The 23,178-nt window shown below is 40.0% G+C and overlaps 2 protein-coding genes across 4 annotated transcripts; both read right to left on the bottom strand.

Moving 5' to 3' along the window:
* Nucleotides 1-1,674: 1,674 nt before the first annotated feature.
* tmem245 (transmembrane protein 245) lies at nucleotides 1,675-14,467 on the bottom strand. 3 transcript variants are annotated; one of them, XM_031299138.2, is made up of 18 exons: nucleotides 13,803-14,465; nucleotides 12,079-12,196; nucleotides 11,289-11,384; nucleotides 10,602-10,709; nucleotides 10,196-10,399; nucleotides 9,940-10,109; nucleotides 9,162-9,185; nucleotides 6,760-6,864; nucleotides 6,583-6,665; nucleotides 6,386-6,476; nucleotides 6,171-6,269; nucleotides 5,950-6,081; nucleotides 5,488-5,610; nucleotides 4,696-4,841; nucleotides 4,448-4,548; nucleotides 4,168-4,342; nucleotides 3,238-3,432; nucleotides 1,675-3,150 (listed from the first exon to the last, which is right to left on the bottom strand). In XM_031299138.2, exons 1-18 carry the CDS (start codon nucleotides 14,400-14,402, stop codon nucleotides 3,120-3,122), a joined length of 2,601 nt encoding a protein of 866 aa, XP_031154998.1. In that variant the 5' UTR covers nucleotides 14,403-14,465; the 3' UTR covers nucleotides 1,675-3,119. The 3 variants fall into 3 exon arrangements, with proteins under 3 accessions (XP_031154998.1, XP_031154999.1, XP_031155000.1); XM_031299139.2 differs by lacking the exon at nucleotides 9,162-9,185; XM_031299140.2 differs by lacking the exons at nucleotides 4,168-4,342; nucleotides 4,448-4,548 and having other exon boundaries at nucleotides 13,803-14,467.
* Nucleotides 14,468-15,021: 554 nt separating this feature from the next.
* LOC116049472 (DOMON domain-containing protein FRRS1L) lies at nucleotides 15,022-19,172 on the bottom strand. The gene is made up of 5 exons (XM_031299146.2): nucleotides 18,592-19,172; nucleotides 18,069-18,153; nucleotides 17,677-17,815; nucleotides 16,720-16,966; nucleotides 15,022-16,628 (listed from the first exon to the last, which is right to left on the bottom strand). The coding sequence occupies exons 1-5, from the start codon at nucleotides 18,794-18,796 to the stop codon at nucleotides 16,456-16,458; spliced, it is 849 nt and encodes a 282-aa protein (XP_031155006.1). The 5' UTR covers nucleotides 18,797-19,172; the 3' UTR covers nucleotides 15,022-16,455.
* Between the last annotated feature and the right edge of the window lie 4,006 nt (nucleotides 19,173-23,178).

Genomic DNA, 23,178 nt, shown 5'->3' with positions numbered 1-23,178 from the left:
ACAAACTATACCTAAGACATTTTTATGACTTTTTATGACATACTATACTATGACGTTTTTATGACACACTCTACTATGACTTTTTCATAACTTTTTATGGCAAACTATACTATACTATGACTTTTTATTTGACTTTTATAATGACACACTATACCTAAGACATTTTTTATGATATTTTATGACATACTATACTATGACTTTTTATGACATACTATACTTTGACTTTTTATTTGACTTTTCAAATGACACACTATACCTAAGACATCGTTAAGACATTTTATAGGACATATGATAGTATGACTTTTTATGACACACTATACTATGACTTTTGACTTTTTCATGACATACTATACCTGTAGGAGCCATTTATATCCACTTTTTTGTTTAGATTAATTTAGTTAATACTTATTTTAGCCACTTGGGGGAGTATTGCATTGGGTGTGGTATGTCAGTGTGAATTAGGTATATCTACAGGTGTGGCAATCAGTGAGGGCAAGGTGTGATGGCGGGGAACACACGGTTCTTACCGTAGCCGAGCGAGTACCCACTCCACCGACAATAAGCCACAGCATTTTAGTAATCACCACTGGGTGAAGTACTATTTTATGTGAAATACCCTTTTTCTACCTTTATAATAAACGGGAACACCACCCAAAGAGAACTAATGTCTGGACTTAAGATCTTTTTGCTACGCGTTGAGAACACCATGCCATCCATACCGAGGCTTATAGGATAGCTTCAACAATACCTAAGACATTTTTATGACTTTTTTATGACACACTATACTGTGACTTTTTTTTACTTTTTATGACACACTATACCATGACTTTTTATTTGACTTTTATTATGACACACTATACCTAAGACATTTTTATGATATTTTATGACATACTGTACTATGACTTTTCATGACATACTATACTATGACATTTTATGACTTTTTATGACATACTATACTATGACTTTTTAATGACTTTTGACCTTTTCATGACATACTACACTATACCATGACTTTTTATTTGACTTTTATTATGACACACTATACCTAAGAAATGGTTATGACATTTTATAGGACATACTATACTATGACTTTTTATGACACACTATACTATGACTTTTCATGACATACTATACTATGACTTTTTTAATGACTTTTGACCTTTTCATGACATACTATACTAAGACATTTTATTTGACTTTTATTAAAAACTATACCTAAATATTTGACATTTTATATGACATACTATACTATGACTTTTCATGACATGCTATATTATGACAGTTTTTAACTTGATTCCTACATATATGTACTAAACTACCCAACAATATATAAGTATTTAAAATCAACTCAACCCACAACATTGAATTTACACTTTTATGTTAATACATTATAATATAAAAAACACAGCCATTCATTGACTTAGATTTTAAATGCAGTACATTTACTAGAAATTGTTTTATTATTAGTTCTTTTGCTTGAATAAAAGAGCTTAACACTTGTATGTGTACACAACATTGTATCATTGTACAATCAATGGTTGGTCAGAGAAAATGTCACCTATAGGTATAAGTGAATAAAAATAATCAGATTAACTGACAATGGAAATAATTATTAATTGCAGTCATAATTCATTAAAAAAAGCAAACTAGTAATAAGGCACTCAACAAAGCTACTGCAGTTTAAATTGTTTATTGTGTCAGTGAATATCTGGTAATTAAAAAACAGTACAAGCAACAGTACCAACTACAGTAATGTAGTAAAACAGTGAAAACGTTGCTAAACGCTTGTTCCGACCGAGAACACATCACAGCCCTCAAACAGCTAACATAGTAGCCATGTATGATCAATGTGTCACATTACATACACAATTCATCTGTACAGCTCTTTGATTAAAGCTTCAAGTGATGTTAACTAATCCATACTCTATTCAGAGAGTCTATTCAAGTGCTCTGACTGTAGTTTGACTATGGAGTGTGGGAGTGGATGAGATCAGTAGAAAATATACAGACATTTCTAACAGATTTAAGGTGTGTGAGGTCAAAACTATGATGAAATCATGTGATGGGGATGACAGTCAGCAAACTCTAAAGTGCTCACAGAAATACTCAGTCAAACTTGTCAATATCAAGTTATTCTGAGTGTAAACGTGCTTCAATACTGACATATTAGCTATGCATGCTTAAAATGAAAAGCGTAGTTGCATGTATTTGCACTCACAATGTGTAAAAAAACAAAAAACAAGTTAAGCTTCAAATAAATTAAAATGTACAAACAGAATCGCTCAGTAATCCTCTGGTCTCGGATTCAGACCAAACTCCCTCAAAAGCAGCATGTCTAATCGGATCCACTTAAGAACTTCCCATCAAAAAATCAGCGGAGGCATTTGCTGTGATTCAACCGCACATATACTAAAGAAGTAAAACAGTGGTAATGAAAGCTTGAACCTTTGTCAAAGCAGAGATCTAGAGTTGCAAACTCACAGCTGCTATCACTGAAACGTGAATGACAGATTAAGTTAAACTAAAAAACAGTCAACAACTCCTCTTAAGCATTCACTACAAACTCTACTTGAGCCTCCATGAGGAGAGAGGTAAGGAGTACAGTTACTGCACAATCACATACTAAGTCTGTAGCTTAAAAAAAACAGTGTGCAGGGTGGAAATCGGGGGCTTTGTAGATAAAATATATCATCTTGTGATTCACCACGAACCGCACAGTAATTTTAGGCATTGTTAAACATTACATACAGTAATTGATGTAGGCACTGGGATTTCTGAGAGATGATGTGATTAGCATCAACGTCTCCACAATTCATAATCGTAATGCCTGATGTGACGCCATTGGTCCATGTTAGGGATCAGGATGAAAACTTGCATCTTTAAGTTTAGGGTTTTGAATGAGAGTGACAGGTGCCATGATGCTCAGAGAAACAGCTCTGGTATCTGACGGCATCATGGGTGACCAGCCGTTACGCCGCCATCTCTTCTCGTTCCTGTAGAGCCAGGTGGCGTAGGGAGGAGCTTCAGGGAGTGGAGCGCTTCTCCCTGAGGAATCAGCCAATACATAGCCAGGTGACGTTCCACCGGGACACACCCTCTCACTCATTGGTCTTCTTCCTTCAGGACAGAGGGGTGGAGTCTGTGAAGGTCCTGAGAATGACAAGCAATAATGGTTTGGTTGCATATTTCTGAAGATTTGATCAGCTCATTGAAAGCGTTGCAGATTTTTATCTTCACCTCATGGGGTGGAGCGGCCAGGTGGATTGCACTGGTGTCGGCGCTGCAGAGCTTGGGCTCATCAGCATGGCACTGTAGATGTTGGCTGCAACTACCAGGATGCAGAGGAGGATGGGCCCGATGATGGCGCCCTCCAGACCCAGATAGTACGCTCCACCTGCCACCGCCAGACCTGTCAGATACGGGTGTCCACCCCTGAGACACGAGACAAAAAAACAGATCAACACAAAGAAATACCTAGAAAATGTATGAAATAAAAAAATAGAAATGCGTAGTGGATTTTTGTTTTACATATTTCACCTGACATATATGTAATGTAAATCATGATGTGTATTGTACATGACTTAAAAGCACAGCAAGCGTTTTTAGACTTCAATCACCTTAAAAAAGTTGTCAATTTTTTCTTTCTTTTTTACTATTTAACAATGTAGAACCCAGGCTATGAATGCAAAGTATGCTTTTGAAAACACTTAATAATGTAAATTATATGTTAATGAAATTTACAGGGCAATTTTACAATGTTTGTCTGTAGTCTGTTTCCCCTTATCTTAAGACAAATCCGAACTAGTCATTTTTGTGACACCTAAACATAACCTAACGTTAAACTAAGTTAAGTAAAACCATGAAGGGCGGCGCTACAGGAAACACTATTCAAAGGGGAATAGACGTGGACACATGGCCAGGCTGCCAATAACAGCTGAGATGGAGCATTATTTGGCCCGCTGTCTGGTGTTGTTTTCATTAGGTCTATCTCAAACAGCTTTGCCCAAGGCAAATGGACACACTGTTTATAGCTAAAAAGAATGGTTTCCTTTTAAAGCCATATTTGGGTAGCAACCAGGCAGTTGGTTTGATGAAATGTGTTGGTCAAATGTGTCAATGCTACAAGGGGAAGCTCTAATAAGACAAGCTGGTGTCACACATTCATACCCTGATATGTCAGAGTAGATAGCTGTATCTACAAAATATGTCGGGAGCAGATGGCAGATCAGCAGCAGCAGGGACTTGGCGCCTTCACCCTGCACCAACCACAGGTCGCACACCGCTGGCACCGCTGCCCAGTAGGTCCCCAGGAAAGGCACCGCACCCAGGATGGCAGCCAGAGCTTCAGGCCAAGAGAGAGGGATTCAAAGAGTGAGAAAACACCGACTGTGGCTTGGCAGGTGCAGTTATAGTGACGCCACGATCTGCTGTGAACACGATGACTCACCAGAAGGAATGAAGACTATGTTGATGCCAAATATGGTGTGAGTGAGCCAAGTATAGAGGCCGTAGAAGCCAGCCATTTTCAGAGAGGCGTCAAACACTCCTCTTCAAAACAAACAACCACACACGGTCAAAAATGATCTCCGTTAGATAAATGTTTAGATTGTTTAAAAAATGAAATTGTTAGTGTGTGAGTGTGTGTGTGTGTGTGTGTGTGTGTGTGTGTGTGTGTGTGTGTGTGTGTGTGTCTACCTGATAGCCTCTTCTACAGACTGGCCTATGATATTTGAGGAGGCTCCAGGCTGGGAGAGGGGGGTCAGGCTGATCACCCATTTGACAGGTTTGTAGTATTCACCACTGGAGCTCAGCAGGTAGAAGAGAGTGGTCAGGAAAATCACCTGAAACAGCACAAATATGCAAATTCAGATGATTTAACGTGTACTTGTACGCTTGGAAAAAAACACAAAGGAACAGAGTCCCCTTGTACATGTGAATCCTCTACTTTACCACTAAAGCACGTCACACTAAGAATAGTCATGACCTTAAGACATATCAAGCATCAAGATCTGTTGCAAATGCTTCCATAAAGGCCAGTCTGCAGAGTGAAAGAGGGTTTTTCTAATTTCTAGATCTCCAAGTGAGAATTAGGCTAAAGGGATAAATAAAACGATTGGCTGCACTATCCAGACCAAGAACACATACGTTCTTTTTTTAAACAAATGCATACGGATGTATGTAATGGCAACCATTAGAGGTCCCCCACCAACCACAAACAAGGTTGCTAAATGTTGGTGGACTGGGCAAACACCAGGGACAACAATGGGAATAGTATCATTCAATCACTGATAAAGGCTGATATGTCCATTACAAAAGAATAAAGATGCAGCAAATGTGAACTTCAAAAGACAATTTCTTTTCTAAGTGCAAAGCAGTTTACCCTCAGTTGGAATTTTTGCTGGTGTTAACACAAATAATTAACCTCGTAAATAAATATCAATAACCCCACCCCATATAATTTTGTGTTAGACGATTCAGTGCTCATACCAGACTCAGGGCAAAGTTGAGCAGAGCCGTGCCGCTGTGGAACAAGACGGTGAGGAGAGTGGTCGTGGTGGAAATGAGGAGGCCGACATTTCTACTCATTACCACCCACAGAGACTCCAGGATCTACAAAACCCCGAGGCAACAGTAAACATGTCATCCACAGGAAATATGTACACCCCTTTGAGACACAGTTATAAATATGTCAATGATTTATAACCTGCAGTTGTCGTAACGCCCATTGTAGACAAGTCAGGGCAGGGTCGATATGCAACACGTTTTACTGATTCTCAGAAATATAATTTTTGACAACAAGGACAAACAAAGGATGTAACACCCCTTAGGCTTTAGTCAAACGTTATTCAACCAAGAGTTTTGCAAATGGACTGACAGATCTATGAAAGCAAAATATACGCAAATCATCTGCCTCATACAGAAGATGGTGTTAACCAAACTCAAACTTACAGACAGCAGAGTCTCAATATTTTCCTGCAGAAAGGAGGCGACGTCCTTCCAGTCCAGGATGTCGCCTAGCCAGCTGTTCCCTCTCTGAACCACCATCTTCTGACCACGGTGGCGTCCAGGGTGGGTCATGTTCTGGAAAATGCATGGAATATTTTGTGAATGATATTTTTAGAGGACAAATCTGTCCCCCAACATCAAGAAGTGAAATGGACTGGCCTGACCTTCACAAACCAGGAGTGGTACAGTCTGTCCCAGAGCTCCAAAACCTGTTTCTCAATCACAGCTGTGTTGTTCACCTTGTCTCCTAACATCTTATGGAGCTGCACAAAAGAAGAAAGATTCAATGCATAACAACTTACTAAAGTATTCGGTTTTTGCTTCCATATTTTGAGTCAGAGATATCAGTGGAAAACATTTAGGCAATTATTATTCTTACCTTTTGTGTTATCCATTCTCTACCGTGTTGATAAACATTAGTAGCAGCTGAATTCAGAGCCTTCTGCACCACACGTGCCTCTGGAAGCAAACTAGAGGACAATGTGAGAAGAAAAGATGATGAGAAATTATTAACTCGAAACACAAAAGAAAAAAAGATATAAAAAAGAAATAAAAAAAGAGAGTAAACTGTCATACTTGGCCCATTCTGGATGGTTAGACACAGTCTCGTTGATGAGGTTACTGGTTACGTCGATGATGTGAACACTTTCATGGTGAACCTAGAAAGATTAAAAAACGGCTTTCAAGAGTCCACATCCAAGACGATGTCAGTGATTTGAAATGCGGTGAAGTAATTCAACAAGGAACAAAAACCATAGCGGTGAGCAGCAGAGCCATGAGCAGGGTCCCTGTGACCAGGAGGAAGATGATGAAGATGCTGATGATTTTATCCAGAGATCGCTCCAACCATACGACCATCTACACACATAGAGAGGACACAGACCAGAAGAAATAGAAGGGGGGACACAGGGAGGTGACAGAATAGATACGAAGTCAGTACAATTCTGAAGAGGTTGAAAACATGCAGTGATCAGACACATAGAGAAACCTGTGTCCTTCCTATGTGAAGAAGCCATTTTGGATCTGAAAGCTGCCCCCTTGGGCCCTGAGAAAAGCAAGGTAGTTGACTGAGTGAGCCAGGGTATCTGTATACATGCATGCATACATCCTTGCACTTTACATGGAAACATGCAAGTGACAAACTCAGGTTGTGTTATCTTTTGAATGCATGACTTTTCTGTCAGTATCTTTTATTTGAAAATTGTTACAAGCCCATCCATCAGTCTTTCAAAGTTCCTTCTGTTGAAATGTGGTGAAATTCTTAACTCAGGTTTCTCAATGCTCCAAAACTGCACCAACAGTCATCTTATCTCCATCTATATGTGTGTGTTAATGCCACACAAGTCATGTGTTAAAATCAAGTTACTGGAGTGGATGGCTAGTTACTGTTAGTGAACACCTCTCTCCCATAAGGCCATGTCCTAATGTTTGTCATTATATTGATGATGAAATGATATGGCAGTAAAAGTCCCACTGCTTTTTAGCTACACTATGCAATATAGTCCTAAACTCCAGAATAAACAGTTTATTATTCTAGGTGAATGTTGAACTTTTTTCTTACCGTCCATAACAATGAAGCTTTACTTTACATAAGATAGTTGGCAGGCTGACTGATGTGGATTACATTCAGAACAACAACAACAAAATGGAAAGACCACATCAGCAAGGACTTATTCTTCAACTGATAAGTTAGTACAGTATGTTGATCACCAATTAGCAAAAAATGGCAACACAAAACCACTAATGACACTTTGAAAAGGCCACACAGTCAGTCCTGTTTTTACAAACACACATTTATTAATGTAGAAACGGACCTTAAAAATAAAAAATACATAATCAACATTACAAACGATGTATTCAGAAATCTCAACATTGCACCAACTCCTCTGTGACATTGTTGTCTCAACAAAAACAGGACATTATATGCTTCATGAATTGGCATTTGTGTTTTCAAAGCTAATGTACAACAACAAACATCCTAGTGTAGGGGCACAACCCGTAGACAAAAAAGGTTAGTGCAGTCTGCTAAGTCACCGTTCACCATGTGTCCTGCACCTAAATCAGTTTATGTTTTAACTGAGAAACCCAGTGGACACCTGGCTGTTTCTGTAACAGCTTCTATCTTGTAAAAGTCAACAGGTCTCATACCTACAAGAAATGCATTGCGTTAACACTTTTGTTATGCTATTAAGGCTATCACCATTCAACATGGGTTTCATGTCAAAAACCTGCCATGACCATGCCAGGATTCAAGATCTAAACTTAACTGAACTTTTAAAGAATAGTAACAGTAATTTTCTATACTCTCCTATTGTCAATACATTTGAATGAAACGACCAAAATAAACAACATTTTAGTCCATCTCTCAATACATAACACACAATACATAATTTATTGTTGGTTTAGTTCTATTTATGGGATTTGTTCTTTTATTCCTAAAACACATCCTTTGTCCCTAAAAAATGGAGTATCTAATATGTATGCTACAACATACAGTTAAAGCCTCAAAAAAAAGCACCATCAAGAGAAGTAAAACTCTTCTAAAAAGGTCAAAGTTGGCCCAAGTTGGTTTTTATTTAGTGCTTAATGTTGACAAACTATTAGGTGTTTCCATTGTTTTGTTCATCCCTAGCCCCATTCCCACCCATAAAAGCTCCTGAAGCGTAACCACATCTCTCCAAGGCTTCCATGACAGTGTTTCTCCTAAACACCTCTATAAAAACATAGTTAACATCAAGTTTATCAGCCAGCATTTATTCAGAAACACTGCCTTCTCCTCAGCTCTGCTCTGTCTACATCAGCCATCTCTCCATGCAGCTCATACACTCTCAAGCCAAACCTGCCAGTTAGATCACAGCAGGGAAGGTACGGACGAGGCAGAGGGACCAAAGAGTCCCACCTCCCCGACTGTAGCTTCCTGTAACAATATAAGCAGGAAGCAGGAAAGCAGCGAGAAGATGGACATGTAGAAAGGATGCCAGGGTAATGACGGTGGATGGGTAAAGCGCCAGTCCAAGCGTGAGCTAACGCCTTCTTACACACACCCACACATATACAGTATACGGGTTATTATCTTTCTTCTCTCGCTTTCTCTCATGCACACTCTTTCTGTCAGTCTCTCTTTCTCTCAGCATTCTGCTCCTCCAAATCATTACCTGCTTGTTAAGCCAATGCCAGAGCTTGGGGAGGAGACAAAGAGACATTGGGAAGATTATTTTTGGAAAGATCCTGTGCAGCAGTCATCACATGTACCCGTGTGACAAGAACACATCCTCTTTGGGTACAGGCAGTGAGGGATCAGGAAGTGTAGCGTGGCAGGCAGGATTTGACTACAGTGGACTAGCTATACAGTGGGATGCAAATCATTGTGATTATAAACACACAACATTACTACATCCCAAAAACCTCAGGAGAAAGACATCTTTAAGTGTAAAAAGTGTCAGTTGGCGCCTTACAAAACTGTTATGGCAAACAACTGCCTACTTATACATCCATTACACACGGAGCAACATGATCATTTATTTGGAGTCTTGTTTGTGTTCGAAGTCCAATATTCTTACTCTTTTTTTAGCTTGTTTTTTGGAAATATCGTAATCTCTAGCTGCTAAATGATCCACTAGGTTTACCAGCTAGTTGCTAACTTTGTCTGTCTGCTATTTAGTGCTGAGTAGGTAGTGTACAATCGATTTATCAGAACCTTTTTTTGCATTAGCGACTCATAGACCTTATAAAGTTCGGTAGAACTGAGAGGAACCGCAGAGTCCAGTGATAATTCGGACATTGATGAATATACTACATAAACAACACTAAAAACACGTACCGGTGTAACAGATAATGTTTGCGTGCCAGGATGAAAATGTGTGAAATCAAAGAAAGAGGAAATAAGGAAAGCGCCTGCACCTGCAGCATCTGGAGATCGGTCGGAGACGTTACCTTGGTGTCGACGCGCAGCAGGAACTGAGCCAAGCCTTTGATTGGTCCGGGCAGTAGGGCTTCCTCTCGCTCCCGTCCATGCTTCTCCAGCACCGCCCACCATGAGATGAGAGTCCGCTCTGCAAAGCCCTTCAGGCCAAAGTGGACCACCAGCTTCTTCAGCACCCACACTAAAGTATGAATGCAACACTAGTCTGAGTACAGTAGATCTGAGACGACGCATGTGAAAGGGAGTGTGCATGCATGTGTGTGTTACCAGCCACAGGAATAGGCAGCAGTTGTAGGATCCAGAGGTTGAGCCAGACTTGAACCAGTACAATGGCCCAGACCAGTAGAATAAAGTAGATATCACTGGCTCTATGGGAGCTTTTCTCTCTCTGGAAGAGGCCGCCTGGTAATGAACGAGAGCCCCGAAGGAGACCAGGAGTGGAGGGTAGGGGGCCCTCAGAATGCACACCATCTTGGAGGAGATGAGGGAGAGAGCACAGAGGAAGCATAGAAAAGGAAGAGAAAGATAGAACAAAGTGGTGCAAACCACAAATGGGGAAGCCAAAGGAGAAGTGTCTTAAGCTGCAGTTCCACTAATTGCTGCTAGAAGATGGGCCAGAAAAGTGTTTATGTGTCAAATAAAACAACACAGAGTTGAAAGTGAGCTCTCTTACCTTTGGTAGAGTTTTCACTAGGCTCAGTTTTCATCTGAAGGTTGCTACAGGAAATTGCCATGTAAATAGTGTTAGCAGCAAATGACAACACCTGCCCTGACAGCTCTCCTGGGGAGATGAAGAGAGACAGAAAATAACAGTCACACTGCTGAGCAAAAAGCGTGGATTAAAGTGTTTGTGTGTTCCCCACATGGTCTAATGGTCCAAACTGTCCACCTCAAGTAGCTTATGGTTTAGGTAAAGCTATTGAATAACTTAATCTAAGTGCTGGCTGAGCTTGAGGACCAGAGAAGACAAATTATTATAACAAATTATAAAAAAAACTTTAAAAGCAATAGTTTGACATTTTGGGAACTTGTTTGCTTTATTGCTGAAAGTTAGATCAGAAGATTGGTCCCCCCTCATGTATTGTAAATATGAAGCTACAGCCAGCAGCCAGTTAGCTTAGCATGAAGACTGTAAACAGGGGGAAAAAGCTAACCTAGCTATGTCCAAAGGTAATGAAATATACCTACTGTACCAGCACCTCTAAAGTTCATAAATTAACATGTTATATCTCTATTGTTTGATTCATACATTTACCAGTACTCTTTTATACCATATTTACAGTATGAATGCCCAGTTGACAGGGAGCAGAGACTTCTTACTGTGGTAAATGTGAATGTGTGTGTGTCCATAAATCTTCACCTCTGCCAGGGACAGGTGGTTTCTCCTGGGAGCCCACAATGACGAGTGTAACCACAACCACAAATATGGGCACTCTCCACGAGCCGGTCAGAGACACTAAAACCAGAAACAGAAATCAGGTTGGTAACGGCAGATTTCCTCGCTATTTTGGAGAGCTCGCTATTTTGGAGAAACTTGTTGCTGCATATGTTTTTCTATTACTGGTTATTTCTTGGAAAAATGTTGACTTCGGGTGCATTACTGCTGAAACATATGTATTTTTGTGTAATGAACTTATAAAAATACATGAGGATGTAATAATTACTGATACTATTGATAATTTTAGCCAATCCTATGGTAACAATTTTATTAAAGGCACATGCCAAACAGAGAACATTTTCTCAGATTTGCCCAGTCATGTGAAAACCCTACTTGCTCTCCTCTTGAGCAGAACTTCTTCTTAATAGCTCTCAGTCACTTTTAACATTTCACGCCAGAAGGTCAACACCTCTTTACGGCACGCCTTAAGGGTGCTAAAAATACTGGAGACTTCCTCATCTTACTTTGTAACTCTGCATGGGTTCTGTCTGATACTAAAAAACAACTTCACTCCCTTGACTTTGGAAAAACACAGTGTTTAAATGTATTATTTAAATTCTGAAGCCTGCTTCAAGCTGCCTGTTACCTGCCAAGTAGGCAAAACTTCAACAAAACCTTCCCAGGGGTAAAGACGGAGATTGAATACAAGTATGAAATAACAACAAACATGTCTGAACAGACTCTGCAGGCTTTCCCTCATTCCCACACTCACCAATGTAGAAGAGCAGGATGGCCCAGACAGGAAGAGCCAGGGCCCTCAGGTAGTGCTCAGTGTGGGGACCCCACTTGAAACAAACCACCAACAAGTAGCCAACCACCACAGTGCACACCTGAAAGGAAACAAAAGAGGCAGAGTGGCAAAAAAATTAAAATTGAGGAGATGTTATGGGGTACAATCACATAAATGAGGTACGAGGGATTTTACCCAGTGTGGGATCAATAAAGTCTATCTTATCTTATCCTATAAATGTAAATGTTGTACATTGTGCTCTATCGATGCTAGCTACTATCTCAATATTTTCCTAATCTTTTTCCTAAACTGTTCCACATTTCAAAAACATTTGAAGACCTTGAAGTTATCAGACTACTTTCTGGATTTCCCAGACTTCTGTTAACCAACAGACAATAATCTGCTGTTTGGCAGGAAAAGCATGAAATACGATGCTCCATCAGTAATAATCAGGAAGGTCTTAGCTGGTTCCACTCCACACAAAGACATCTTTTGTTGTAATTGAATATAGTGTGTGATCCATCCTATTTTTGGACAAGGGCCCTGTGTGAGTCTACCTCTGCATTTAGAGAAAGGACAGGCTGTCTGAGGAGGAACATTTAATACAATTAGTATCTAGTCAAAGCGTAGCTGGGCTCAGGCCCCTGCAGCTGTTTTGGAATAATAAGGTATTGATCGATCAGACACTGAAACTGCAGGAAATTTGATTAGCTAAGACACAAATTTAGGTATATGTTCCAAGAAAAATAGGTTAATGGAATAACCCAGACGCATTCAAGGAAATGCAATTCAAACAATTTGCAGCGATTTGTCATTCTGCAATACTTTTAATTCAGCCCGATTGTTGATACTGATTATCATTTATGGAGTTATGTTGGGATAATATCATACTGTGTCATCCTTGAACAGTGTAACTTATACACATTAATGAATGTGAGTTCATTTGAATTAAACTAGGAAAATGAGTACTCCACACATTATTTTCTCAATTAATCAATGACTCATTCAGTCTATAAAATGTCAGATCATAGTGAAAATTGCCAATCACAATATTCAAAATAATTTACTATTGTAGAAAACTCACAGCTATTTACACTGGACACTGAAGAACCTCCTACTGAACCAATCTGTAAACTATGTCCTGTTGTTTGTTGTTGTCCATCAGTGTAAGGGTGTTTTGTGTTTTTTGTATGAATCCTGGCTGTAAACCAATTTCCCTGTAAGGTACAATAAAGATAATTTGAACTTTGGAGAAGCTGGAACCAGTGAACTTTGAGCATTTTCACTTGAAAAAGAAAAAAGAGACCTAAATGACAAATCGAGCATCAAACTTGTTGTGGATTATTTTTTTGTCTATCACCTAATCAAATTAGTTGTTGTAGCTCTGTGTTTAACTTCTTGTTTTATATTTCTGAATTTTACAGATAACATTGGACTACATCTAATGAACTGCATCAATTTCAGAATCGTATAGGGTGATTTTGCATACATGTTCCAGGCAGTAACATAATTAATATTGAAAAAGTATTCCTATTAATATTGTGATATAGATTTCAACCATATAGCCCAGCTTCACTCTGTATGCAGCCTGTTGAGGAGGATCCAGTTGACAGAGCTGACCTCGCCCACAGTAGCATCCACAGAGGGTCTTTTGTCATCATTACAGGGGGGATGTAGTTTCCTGTTGCCACTGTCCATTAACTCACCCACACAGTGTTGAAATAGTCCAGCGCGGCCCCGATGATCCAACAGATGTATCCGAGGATCACCTGCATGCCGATGACGCTCCAGAAAAGGTAGAGGAAGTAGACAAGCGGCGCCCCGGCCCCGATCACCAGCAGCACTGTGAGCCTCTCCAGCACCAGCCTGCCCATCGCCTCTACCCCGTAGTTCACACACCACACAGGGATAAGCAGGGTCCCCACCACGATGGGCGTCCCGGTTTCCTGCAGGCCGCTTAGCCACGAGCGGCCGAGCCGAGCTAGGGAGTATTTGAAGGGGTGGAGGAAGGTCCCACAGAGCACTGCCCAAAGCAGCGGGCGGAGGAAGGCCTCCAGGATGAAGTACACCAGGACAGTAGCTCCGCAGCATATAGCCACAAAGATCATAGCCCCCGTGTTGTAGAAGGCCTGTTTGATGTTTTTATCAAACTTCAAAGAGGACGGCTGGGTTAGCAGCTGGCTCACCATCCCGACAGCCGGCTGAACGCTTTCGGAGAAAAAGACAGAGTGAGGCCGCCCAGTGAAAGGGCTCTCCTGGGGAGAGACGGAGGCAGGCTCCGGCGCAGAGTCCTCCTCGTCTGCCATGTTCCCCGATTCCGCCTCGGTCTGTCCACCCGAGCTATCCACCGCGTGAGGGAGGAAAATATGTGACGTAGCACTAACGAAATGCCCAAGGGCACCATGGGCAATGAAGTGAAAGCGAGAAAAAAACTTTTCCGGTGTTTTTTAATAATCATTTTTAATATATTTTCTCAGTTTTCTTTTATTTCGTTGTTTTGTTTATTGTTGAATTATTTATTTACTTTTATCATTATTTATAATATTAACAATAATAATAAACATTTGATCTACGTAAACAAATAAGGTTTTTGTTTTACTTTTAAGGTGTGGTGCTTGCATAATGTATTGGAAGTGTATTATTTTAAAACTATTAACTTATATGTAGCATTTTTAATTTCACACTTTGGTGCCTCACAGTGGTAGTATTATAAAAAAAATATGGTTGAAGACAGCAATGCACAACACATATTCCATCAGATCAGAACAATTTAAAAGATGCTATAATCACTCACCTTTTTACAGCGACTTTAATAAGTCAGGAATCAAATCAGTATTTTTAAAATACTGATGCAAAGAGTCCTGCATGGGGCTGGATAAGAAGTGTTTTTATCTGATGTGGTGGGAACAATGATTAACAGTTGGCTTATGGTTACAGCCACTATATATACTACATTTTTATTAACAGGTCATTTTGTGTTACGTAAATGTTGCATACAATTTGTGCATGGAAACCAAGGAAGCAAGCCCTTCGAAACAACATTCATGGTTGAATATATTATAAGTATAAGTTGGGGTAGTACTCACTGATGTTACCCTGGAAGACTATTTCCACACCTGATTTTCATCAAAATCTAAAGTTACACATAGTACCAGGTTGCTACAGCATGTGCATTCTCAAAATACAGAGGCCATGACATCAGGGTCCTCAATGGTAGCTAGGGGCTTAAATATGTATATTTTATATATATATTTTATTTAATATCATGTCCTATGGTGGCCTTATACATGTACTGTTTGACAGAGCTGTATGTTCATGCACAGCAACATATGTACTTTCTTGTGTATTTTATATTGTTATTTCTTCACAGGCTTATTGATAATAAACACAACCATAGCAGATTGTTTCAGTTGAAGGCGTTTTAACGTATCAATCAATTTTTAATACAGATCAAAAGGCTACAATAACAGCCCAGGGGGGAAATAGTCCATGTCTAAGGCAAACAGTTCTTCAATCCACAGGTTGCTCCTGTTCAGTGTGTTATTGCTTGCAACAGTAACTCATATAGCAGTCTCTCTCTGTCTGTACTGATAAACAAACCCAACAGCTACTGTGGTTGAGAAAGGGGAAATGATCTAAAAAAGGAAATTGAGGAAAAGTGAGATGAGCCAAGTGTTTGAGTGCCAAAGAAAAAGTTAATGAAAATCTATTGCATGGTAAATGCATATTGTACTGTAGACAGTCCCTAAAACCTTGGGAACTATATTTTGTGATAGTACGAACAACAAATATTGTATCTTTTGTTTTTGCAAAGCTTGATATCCATATAAACATAAGAGGGTAAAGGGACAGGAAGAGTGTGCAAACAGGCTTTGAGCTGCTTGTTTTCTTTTGTCCTCTAAAAACCTTTGCATTTTAGCCAAGTTCAACACGTGGCACTGTCTTCTCATCACCGGTGAACAGCGGGTTTTAGAAATAATTTCCAGATTTCCCAGTGCATGCAGTATTTTGAAGACTTTTGAGATTTCTTTATTGTCATGTGTAGTAGTATTTTTTAAATACTTGGAAGCTATCATAAATACTGAAAATAGTTGGCCTATTTAGACTATAACACTATCAGACCTCTTGTTTTGTACTGACACCAGTACATGACAACTCTACAATATAGGTTTATTAATTGTCAAGATCCTCTGTATGAGTTCAGAGTAATTAATATATACTCTCTATTGTGTTTACTATATCTAATACAGTGTCTATTTGTGCAAAGTGCACACTTGAATGTGGCATCAGACAACTTTTTTTATTGCTGCTTCATCTTCTCATCCCTCTTTTTCCCACTATGTGCTCTGCTGTGCTTCATTATGGTGTCCCCATTAGTAAGTAGAAGGTGAGGGCTACTATAAGCAGTAAGCAGAGGGGAGAGTTGAAGGTCTGGTAGGCTGTAGAAGGCATGAAGAGGTCCTCATACTTATAGATGCTGATCATGCGGTCGCTGACAGGTGGATTGTCGATGTCATGCCTCGTGATGGAACCTGTTAGAAAAGGTAAGATGATGTAAGATGTCGTGAAAGACCAAAAAAAGCACAAAGACAGTTGACTTGATGCTAACGCTTGATCAATCACCTTGTATGGCAGGTCCCCATGCAAACAGGTAATACCATGACAGGTGTAAGTCCACAAGTGTCTCCTCTCTAGGGACGTATAATGGACGTTTGAAACGGCAGGTCACCCGGTTGTTCTCAAAAATGCCCTCTTCGTCTCTAGCAGGGTTCCTCTTTATTTCCTTAGCCCATTGGCCAACATTGTAGAAGTGATGAATCCGTACACGTCCATTATCGTCATGGACACAGCCCATGACATCGTCTCCTCCCTGAGGAAATAGGAAGGATGAAGAGCTTTATTCCAAATTGCTACACATTCATTTCTTGAAAGAAGGTTAGATTCTGATATAAAATTTAAATATAGTTATTTGGACAGATACTAATAATTTTAATTCAAGTGCAGTACGCTCCAGTGTTTTCTGCCAAAGAACTGTCACACAGTGAGACTGCAGTTACATGAGACTGGAGACATATTTTGACTCTGCAACGGATTCTCTAAACTTGTATTAATATGGGTCATTATAATCAACATGAGTGTAAGTTTTCAATTTTTTTTCCTGTAGGAATAGGCAACATAGGAAGAAAAAAAGTCAAAACCTCCTTTAATATTATCAACTGAAACACTGTCTAGTTGATGTCCATCCCAATTGACTGCATGCATGTCAAACTCACTTTCAGCTGGCAGATATGTAATAGGTCATTATTGTGAGAATAATTTTGTGAGTGCTTTAAAAAGTACATTTTTGTGTAGTTAATCATTTGGTTTCACAGTCTATTGAGTGTACGTGCTTAAAAAGATGCATCATTTGCAACACATCTATGTGTTTCATTATAGATTATAGACCATACATTTTGCAGTAACTTGGTTTGATGCAACAAAAAATGTAAAATTAGTTGTGCTATAAAATAACACAAATATGTGTTATGCTGTCCCAAACCAAGTCCCAACTGTCAAAGTTGTTGTTGTGCGGCTGCTCACCATTTTTTTGTCAGAGGAGAAACCTACAGCCACCCAGCCATCTGTGTCTGCACTCATCTCATACTCCACATCTGTCCCGATGCGACGATAACTCAGAAAGTAGTCACACGTTTCTGCATCACACCCTGGCTTCCCATATCTGTACATAGACAAATAAATACTTTCACTTTAAAGGCAATACTGACAAACACATTTAGAATATTATAATAACATAAGGGATTGAACTAGGGCACTTTATAAATGAATTTCCACCAGGTTTCAGAGAACAAAGACTACACAATGGAGAAGGCCATGTTCAGCTCCAGTTTTCTGTCAGTCCACAGCATTTAGGATCAAGCAGCCCAGCGGAATACATCTGCACCATCAGAAAAATATGTGTATCCTTCTCTAACCTTATGCAGCCTTTGGTTACTCCACAGTCGCTGACTTTGATCTTGGCAAAGGGATCCACTGGTGGGGCAGTGGGGAATGGATAACCTGCAAAATACAAAATCAGCACTCTGTTGGTTCCACACAAAACAATTGATGCATGCTTGTTTTCAAGACAGTCAAAGGGCCAACTATGGGGAGGCCATCTGCTGTGTGTGTGTGTGTGTGTGTGTGTGTGTGTGTGTGTGTGTGTGTGTGTGTGTGTGTGTGTGTGTGTGTGTGTGTGTGTTGTGTGTGAGGAGGAGGGGTGTGCAGCTACCACCGGGGAGCTGGCCTGGGTGCTGAAAGGCCTTGCACAGTGGAGACAGGTTGGATACAAGACAAAATAAACAGCACACGTTAAGAGTTTCTGCTTACAGTTTCGCTTTAATTCTCCCTGGTTATGCTTTAAGCTTGCATGTTAGAAGTTTGTCTATTTCCCATGACCTGTAAACACAACCCACCAACTGGGAATCTTTAGTAGGCTACAATGCATTAGATCCTTACCGTCATCGGACAGATATCTGGACTCCAGGAACTCGGAAGCGAAGGTGCTGTAGGAGTCCTTGTGAGGCTCCTGATGTCCAGGCTCTCCGTGCTCCCCGTGGCCGGCCCGGAGTGCTCCTTCATCTGTGGGGCTCGCCGTAACCCCCCACCACCCGCTCTGGATCAGCAGCACCAACAGCTGCACGAGCCTCCGCGGGAAAATCATGGCCACAAATGTCAACAAAGAAGCGGTAAAAACGACTAAAGCAACATGAAATCAAATCGGATCCTCATTATTGTTTTAATTTCGGTATCTTCGCAGGTACCCATCGCAGCGTCACCAAAAATCATCCCCGCATCCCAATTGCCCGTTTGGCTGTTTACTCGCAGGGATGTGGGGGGGGGGGTTCAGCGCCGATGACCGTGCGATTAAGAGGCTAATCCAATCCTTAATTACCCATATTTGTAATCGTACCATCTAATTCAGCTACACGCCCTTAATCCTCTTTGAAATCCGAATCTAGATGCCGAGCAGTGTTCATTAATCTTCACATATTTTCCAGGCGGAGTATTGCCCGGATGAATGGTTTCGCCCGGCCTCCCTCTCTTCTCCCTCCTCAGTCAATCACAGTAATAACCAATGAGGAGCCGCTACGTGCTGTTATAAGGATCAATCAATTGGGGATTATGCCCCATAGTCAGAGATAGAGAAGGTATTTCCAAAACAGTTTACACAGTCTTTCAGAGATTTGGTGGTAGGCCTATATGAATCGTATCCCATGTAGACCTAATGCTCAAAAAGCCAGACCATGTGTAGGAAAAAAGCAGGAGGCTTAAAAAAAAAAAAAGACAGGTTGGTTGGAAATAAAAAAGAAAATGATTTTAGTCCCCCTAAACTTAGACTCCTGACACAACAAAAATGAAGTCTCTAAAATTACTTAATTAATTTGTGCAATTCTATTATCTGTAAGTTCTTCTAACACAAAGGTTTAAATGCTGTTTATTTATATAAATGTAGCTCAATTTAAATGTGCTTTGTCCAAAAATATTGAAATCAGCCTATGAAATATCCACCATGTTGTTAATTGCTAATTGCTTTGTTTAAATTATTCGTATTTCCTGCTGCAAACAAATCTGGCACATATCCCACAACTGTCTAATAATATGCGTATATTTTTATACAGGTCCGATTTAAAAATGTATGAGCATTGTGCAGCCTTGTATGCACTCATCAAATGCATTATTTATGTAATATTGTGCAGCTTTAATTTGTGTATTTAGTTCACAATGTCCCAATAAGATTCAAAGCACTGCAGTACAGGTGACCCAGTAGGTGTACCTATAGTACTGGTGAATTTCTAAATTGATACACAATGTGTAGTCAGACATGCTTGTGTACATAGTGTGAATGGATGCATATGCATGTTTTAACTGAACAAAACATCAGAAGCACCATCTTCACTTCATCACCATCCTCTCTTTTCCAGTGGTTGTACACAGTCCTGCCACTTGGTGGTGATATAAAGCCATGGTTTGTTTTATGTTCAGGTTGGCTTAGGGAGTCTTTTCTTATTCCACTATCTATCTTTTTCATTTTTCACAGAAAACCTTTCCAACTGATGCAGTTCACTATGTAATATATTGGACTGGCATGGGTTAGAACAAGATGTCTCATCAACTTTGGTTAAAGACAACTGACAAGCAAACGTTTACCTAAATATTTGTAAGGACTTCAGTCACTTCAGTGCTCTTGTGTCTTACAGCTGATGATAGCCTGGTTAATTATGAGTGTATTAGGCCTACTTAATCTATAGTTGAGAAATAAAAAAAATCTAAAGAATCTGCAGCCAATGATAGATCATCATTACTGTTGCCATTGTACAAATAAACATTACATAATTGCAAATGCCTCTGACCCAGGAACACACTTAAATGTGATAGTGACATTAATAGTTTTACACTTGCTCTGTGTCCAGTCATCGTCATTTTCAAATTTTCTCAATACTTAATATGTCATGAGTCAGTCCATTTAGTCAACAACCTCAGAACTGTGAATAAAACAGTGAAAGTTTAACACTGCTTGCAAGCTTAACAGAACATCTCAAAGGAATTTACATTAGCATCAGAATTTATCCAATAGAAATCATGACGGCAGTGACAAACAGATCTCTAGAAATAAATATATAATATGTTATATTGAATTGGTTTTATAACAGATGGTGCTGACATTAGACAATGATATTTAATGTATCATCACACACCTTTACGAAGCACATTTGGACTGCTGGTTTTGCTTAAACTAATGAAAATTACCTAAATTGATTGAATATATAATATAACAAGTTACTTTAGTTGTTCACTTGAGTTCCAGAGTTTTTTTTGGCAGGGACAGCAGGTGAGAAATGTTGCCGTTCATGTCTGTGTCCCGTAGGTGATGCTGGTGTTACACAATCTTAAAAAGTGTAAATAGACAAGGACAGTCAGCGAGATTAAAGGCTGACTGACATCCACAATAACACGCATGCACGCACGCATGCACGCACGCACGCACACACACACACACACACACACACACACACACACACACACACACACACACAGCATAGCAATGTAAATGTCTTTAAACATTCAAAACACATGAAGTCTGATGAATATCTGCACAAAGGTCGAAAGGAAATAATACAATAAAAGCCATAACAACATAAACCTATGGCATGTGTTTACTTTTTCACTCTGAGTTTCCATGTATGTTGTAGCATTTCTGTGTGCATGTGTGCTTTTAAGTTTACATTGTGTAGTTTGCAGGTTTAAAGGGTATCCACTCATGCATGTAAACATGTAGGGGGGGTTTTGTATCATGTGTGCGCACATACGTGTGTACATACAAGAGTGTGTGACCTTTAACCCTTCCTCTCTTCACACCGTCTCTCTCTGCAGACACAAATCAACCTGATCAATCGCTCCTCTTGTTCTCGATCCGCCTAATTATCCCTTGTTTATCTTCCTATTATTTCCACTTCTACCACCTGACCCTCTCTCTCTCTCTCTCTCTCTCTCTCTCTCTCTCTCGTTCTCTCTCGCTCTGTCTCCTTCCCAATTACCATTCTGTGTAGGGGGCAATGCTTGCTGGGTAATGAGGGACTCTGGGCATAGCAATCTTATCTTAATAGCCTTAAAGGGCCACTCATTAACACAAACACTCACTATGTCTTACGCACACACACCTATCCACACAAATCTGTCCTCACACATCATGCCATAGAGAGAGATAGAGAGACGGGACATGATGGAAAGAAAGAGAGAATGAGACAGGAGAGTGGAAGGGAATGGTGGGAGAGAAGCAATGAGGAGAGGGTGAGGCAGGCATGGTGGGGAGGGGAGGTCTGGTAAATGTCAGCAGTGGGTCTCCTGGGCCTGAGAGATGAGTTAGTGACAGGAGAACAATGGAGGCTGGATCCTTTCAGAAACACAGCTGCTATGAGTGCATGCCTGGATGTCTTCTGCTTATAGCCATCAACAGGCACTTGTAAAGGCAGAGCTAAACACATACATAAACATAAACACACTAATAGAAATATGCTTGGCTGGCACACATCCAGCCACCCACAATTGTACGTCTGGACACAAGGTAAGCCTTGGATGTTATGGAGGATCAGCAGCAATGTCAATGGCTTAGTCAGGGCTCTCAGTCAATACCAGCCCCTGTAGACTCGTGAAGACTGGCCCATCGAATACGTCCTGCATACTCATATCTACTCTGCCACAACTTCTTCTCTTCATTCTGTCACCTTAACAAATAAAGCTGGCGATACTCTAATGTCAACAAATCCTCTGAACGGACCAAAACCAACAATGAATTGATCATCCTACTAACAGAATTGTTTGTGACGCCAAAGCCTGAGCTTATTCCTCTGTTGTCCAAAAACTATTAAAATTTCATATTAAAAAAATTCACCAGCATATGCACTATAACCTCAATGCCCAGCTGGTTGTAATAAATTAATGAGCCCTTAAAAAAAAAGAAAGAAATTGTGACCTGTTTTTTAAAAAGTTTTCTACTTTATTTATTAGGAACAAATGGGTTTGGGGCAATGGAATAATATTAAGAGACATACTTCATATTGCTGGTTTTGCTCTTTTGATAGGCTTTATTGACAATAAGTATAGAACTTAATAGAAATATAGAACAACTTTAGCTATATTTTATAATCCAGGTCTGCCTCCTCTTTGCCTGTATATCTCCTGCAGGTAAAATATCTCACCTCTGCACATTCCTTTTGTTCTGTTTGGAGGCTTATACTGTAAGTGTAATTGCAGTGGTATCATGTATTCCCTCGTAGAGCTGCAGAAATAAACCTGTAGGTTAAGTCTTATTTTGGCATCTGAACTCAATGTTGGATACCTCCCACCTCATTCTCTATCGGAGAGTGGGTAGATCACTTATCGACTCACCCCCTCTTATAACGCCAAGCTATTACCTCTGTCTCTAACTCTCTCACACACACAAACAGTCATAAAGCAGGTCTTTGATCTAGCTGCAGGTCACCACACCCCCAGGGCTTCATTTAAGAGTTGTCAGAAATCACTTTACTCACAAAGGACAGTAAA

Source organism: Sander lucioperca, chromosome 10 (genome assembly GCF_008315115.2).
Source record: "Sander lucioperca isolate FBNREF2018 chromosome 10, SLUC_FBN_1.2, whole genome shotgun sequence".
NCBI classification, from domain to species: domain Eukaryota; kingdom Metazoa; phylum Chordata; class Actinopteri; order Perciformes; family Percidae; genus Sander; species Sander lucioperca.
Note: the sequence above shows the minus strand (reverse complement) of the source record. Positions and strands in the feature narration are given on the sequence as shown.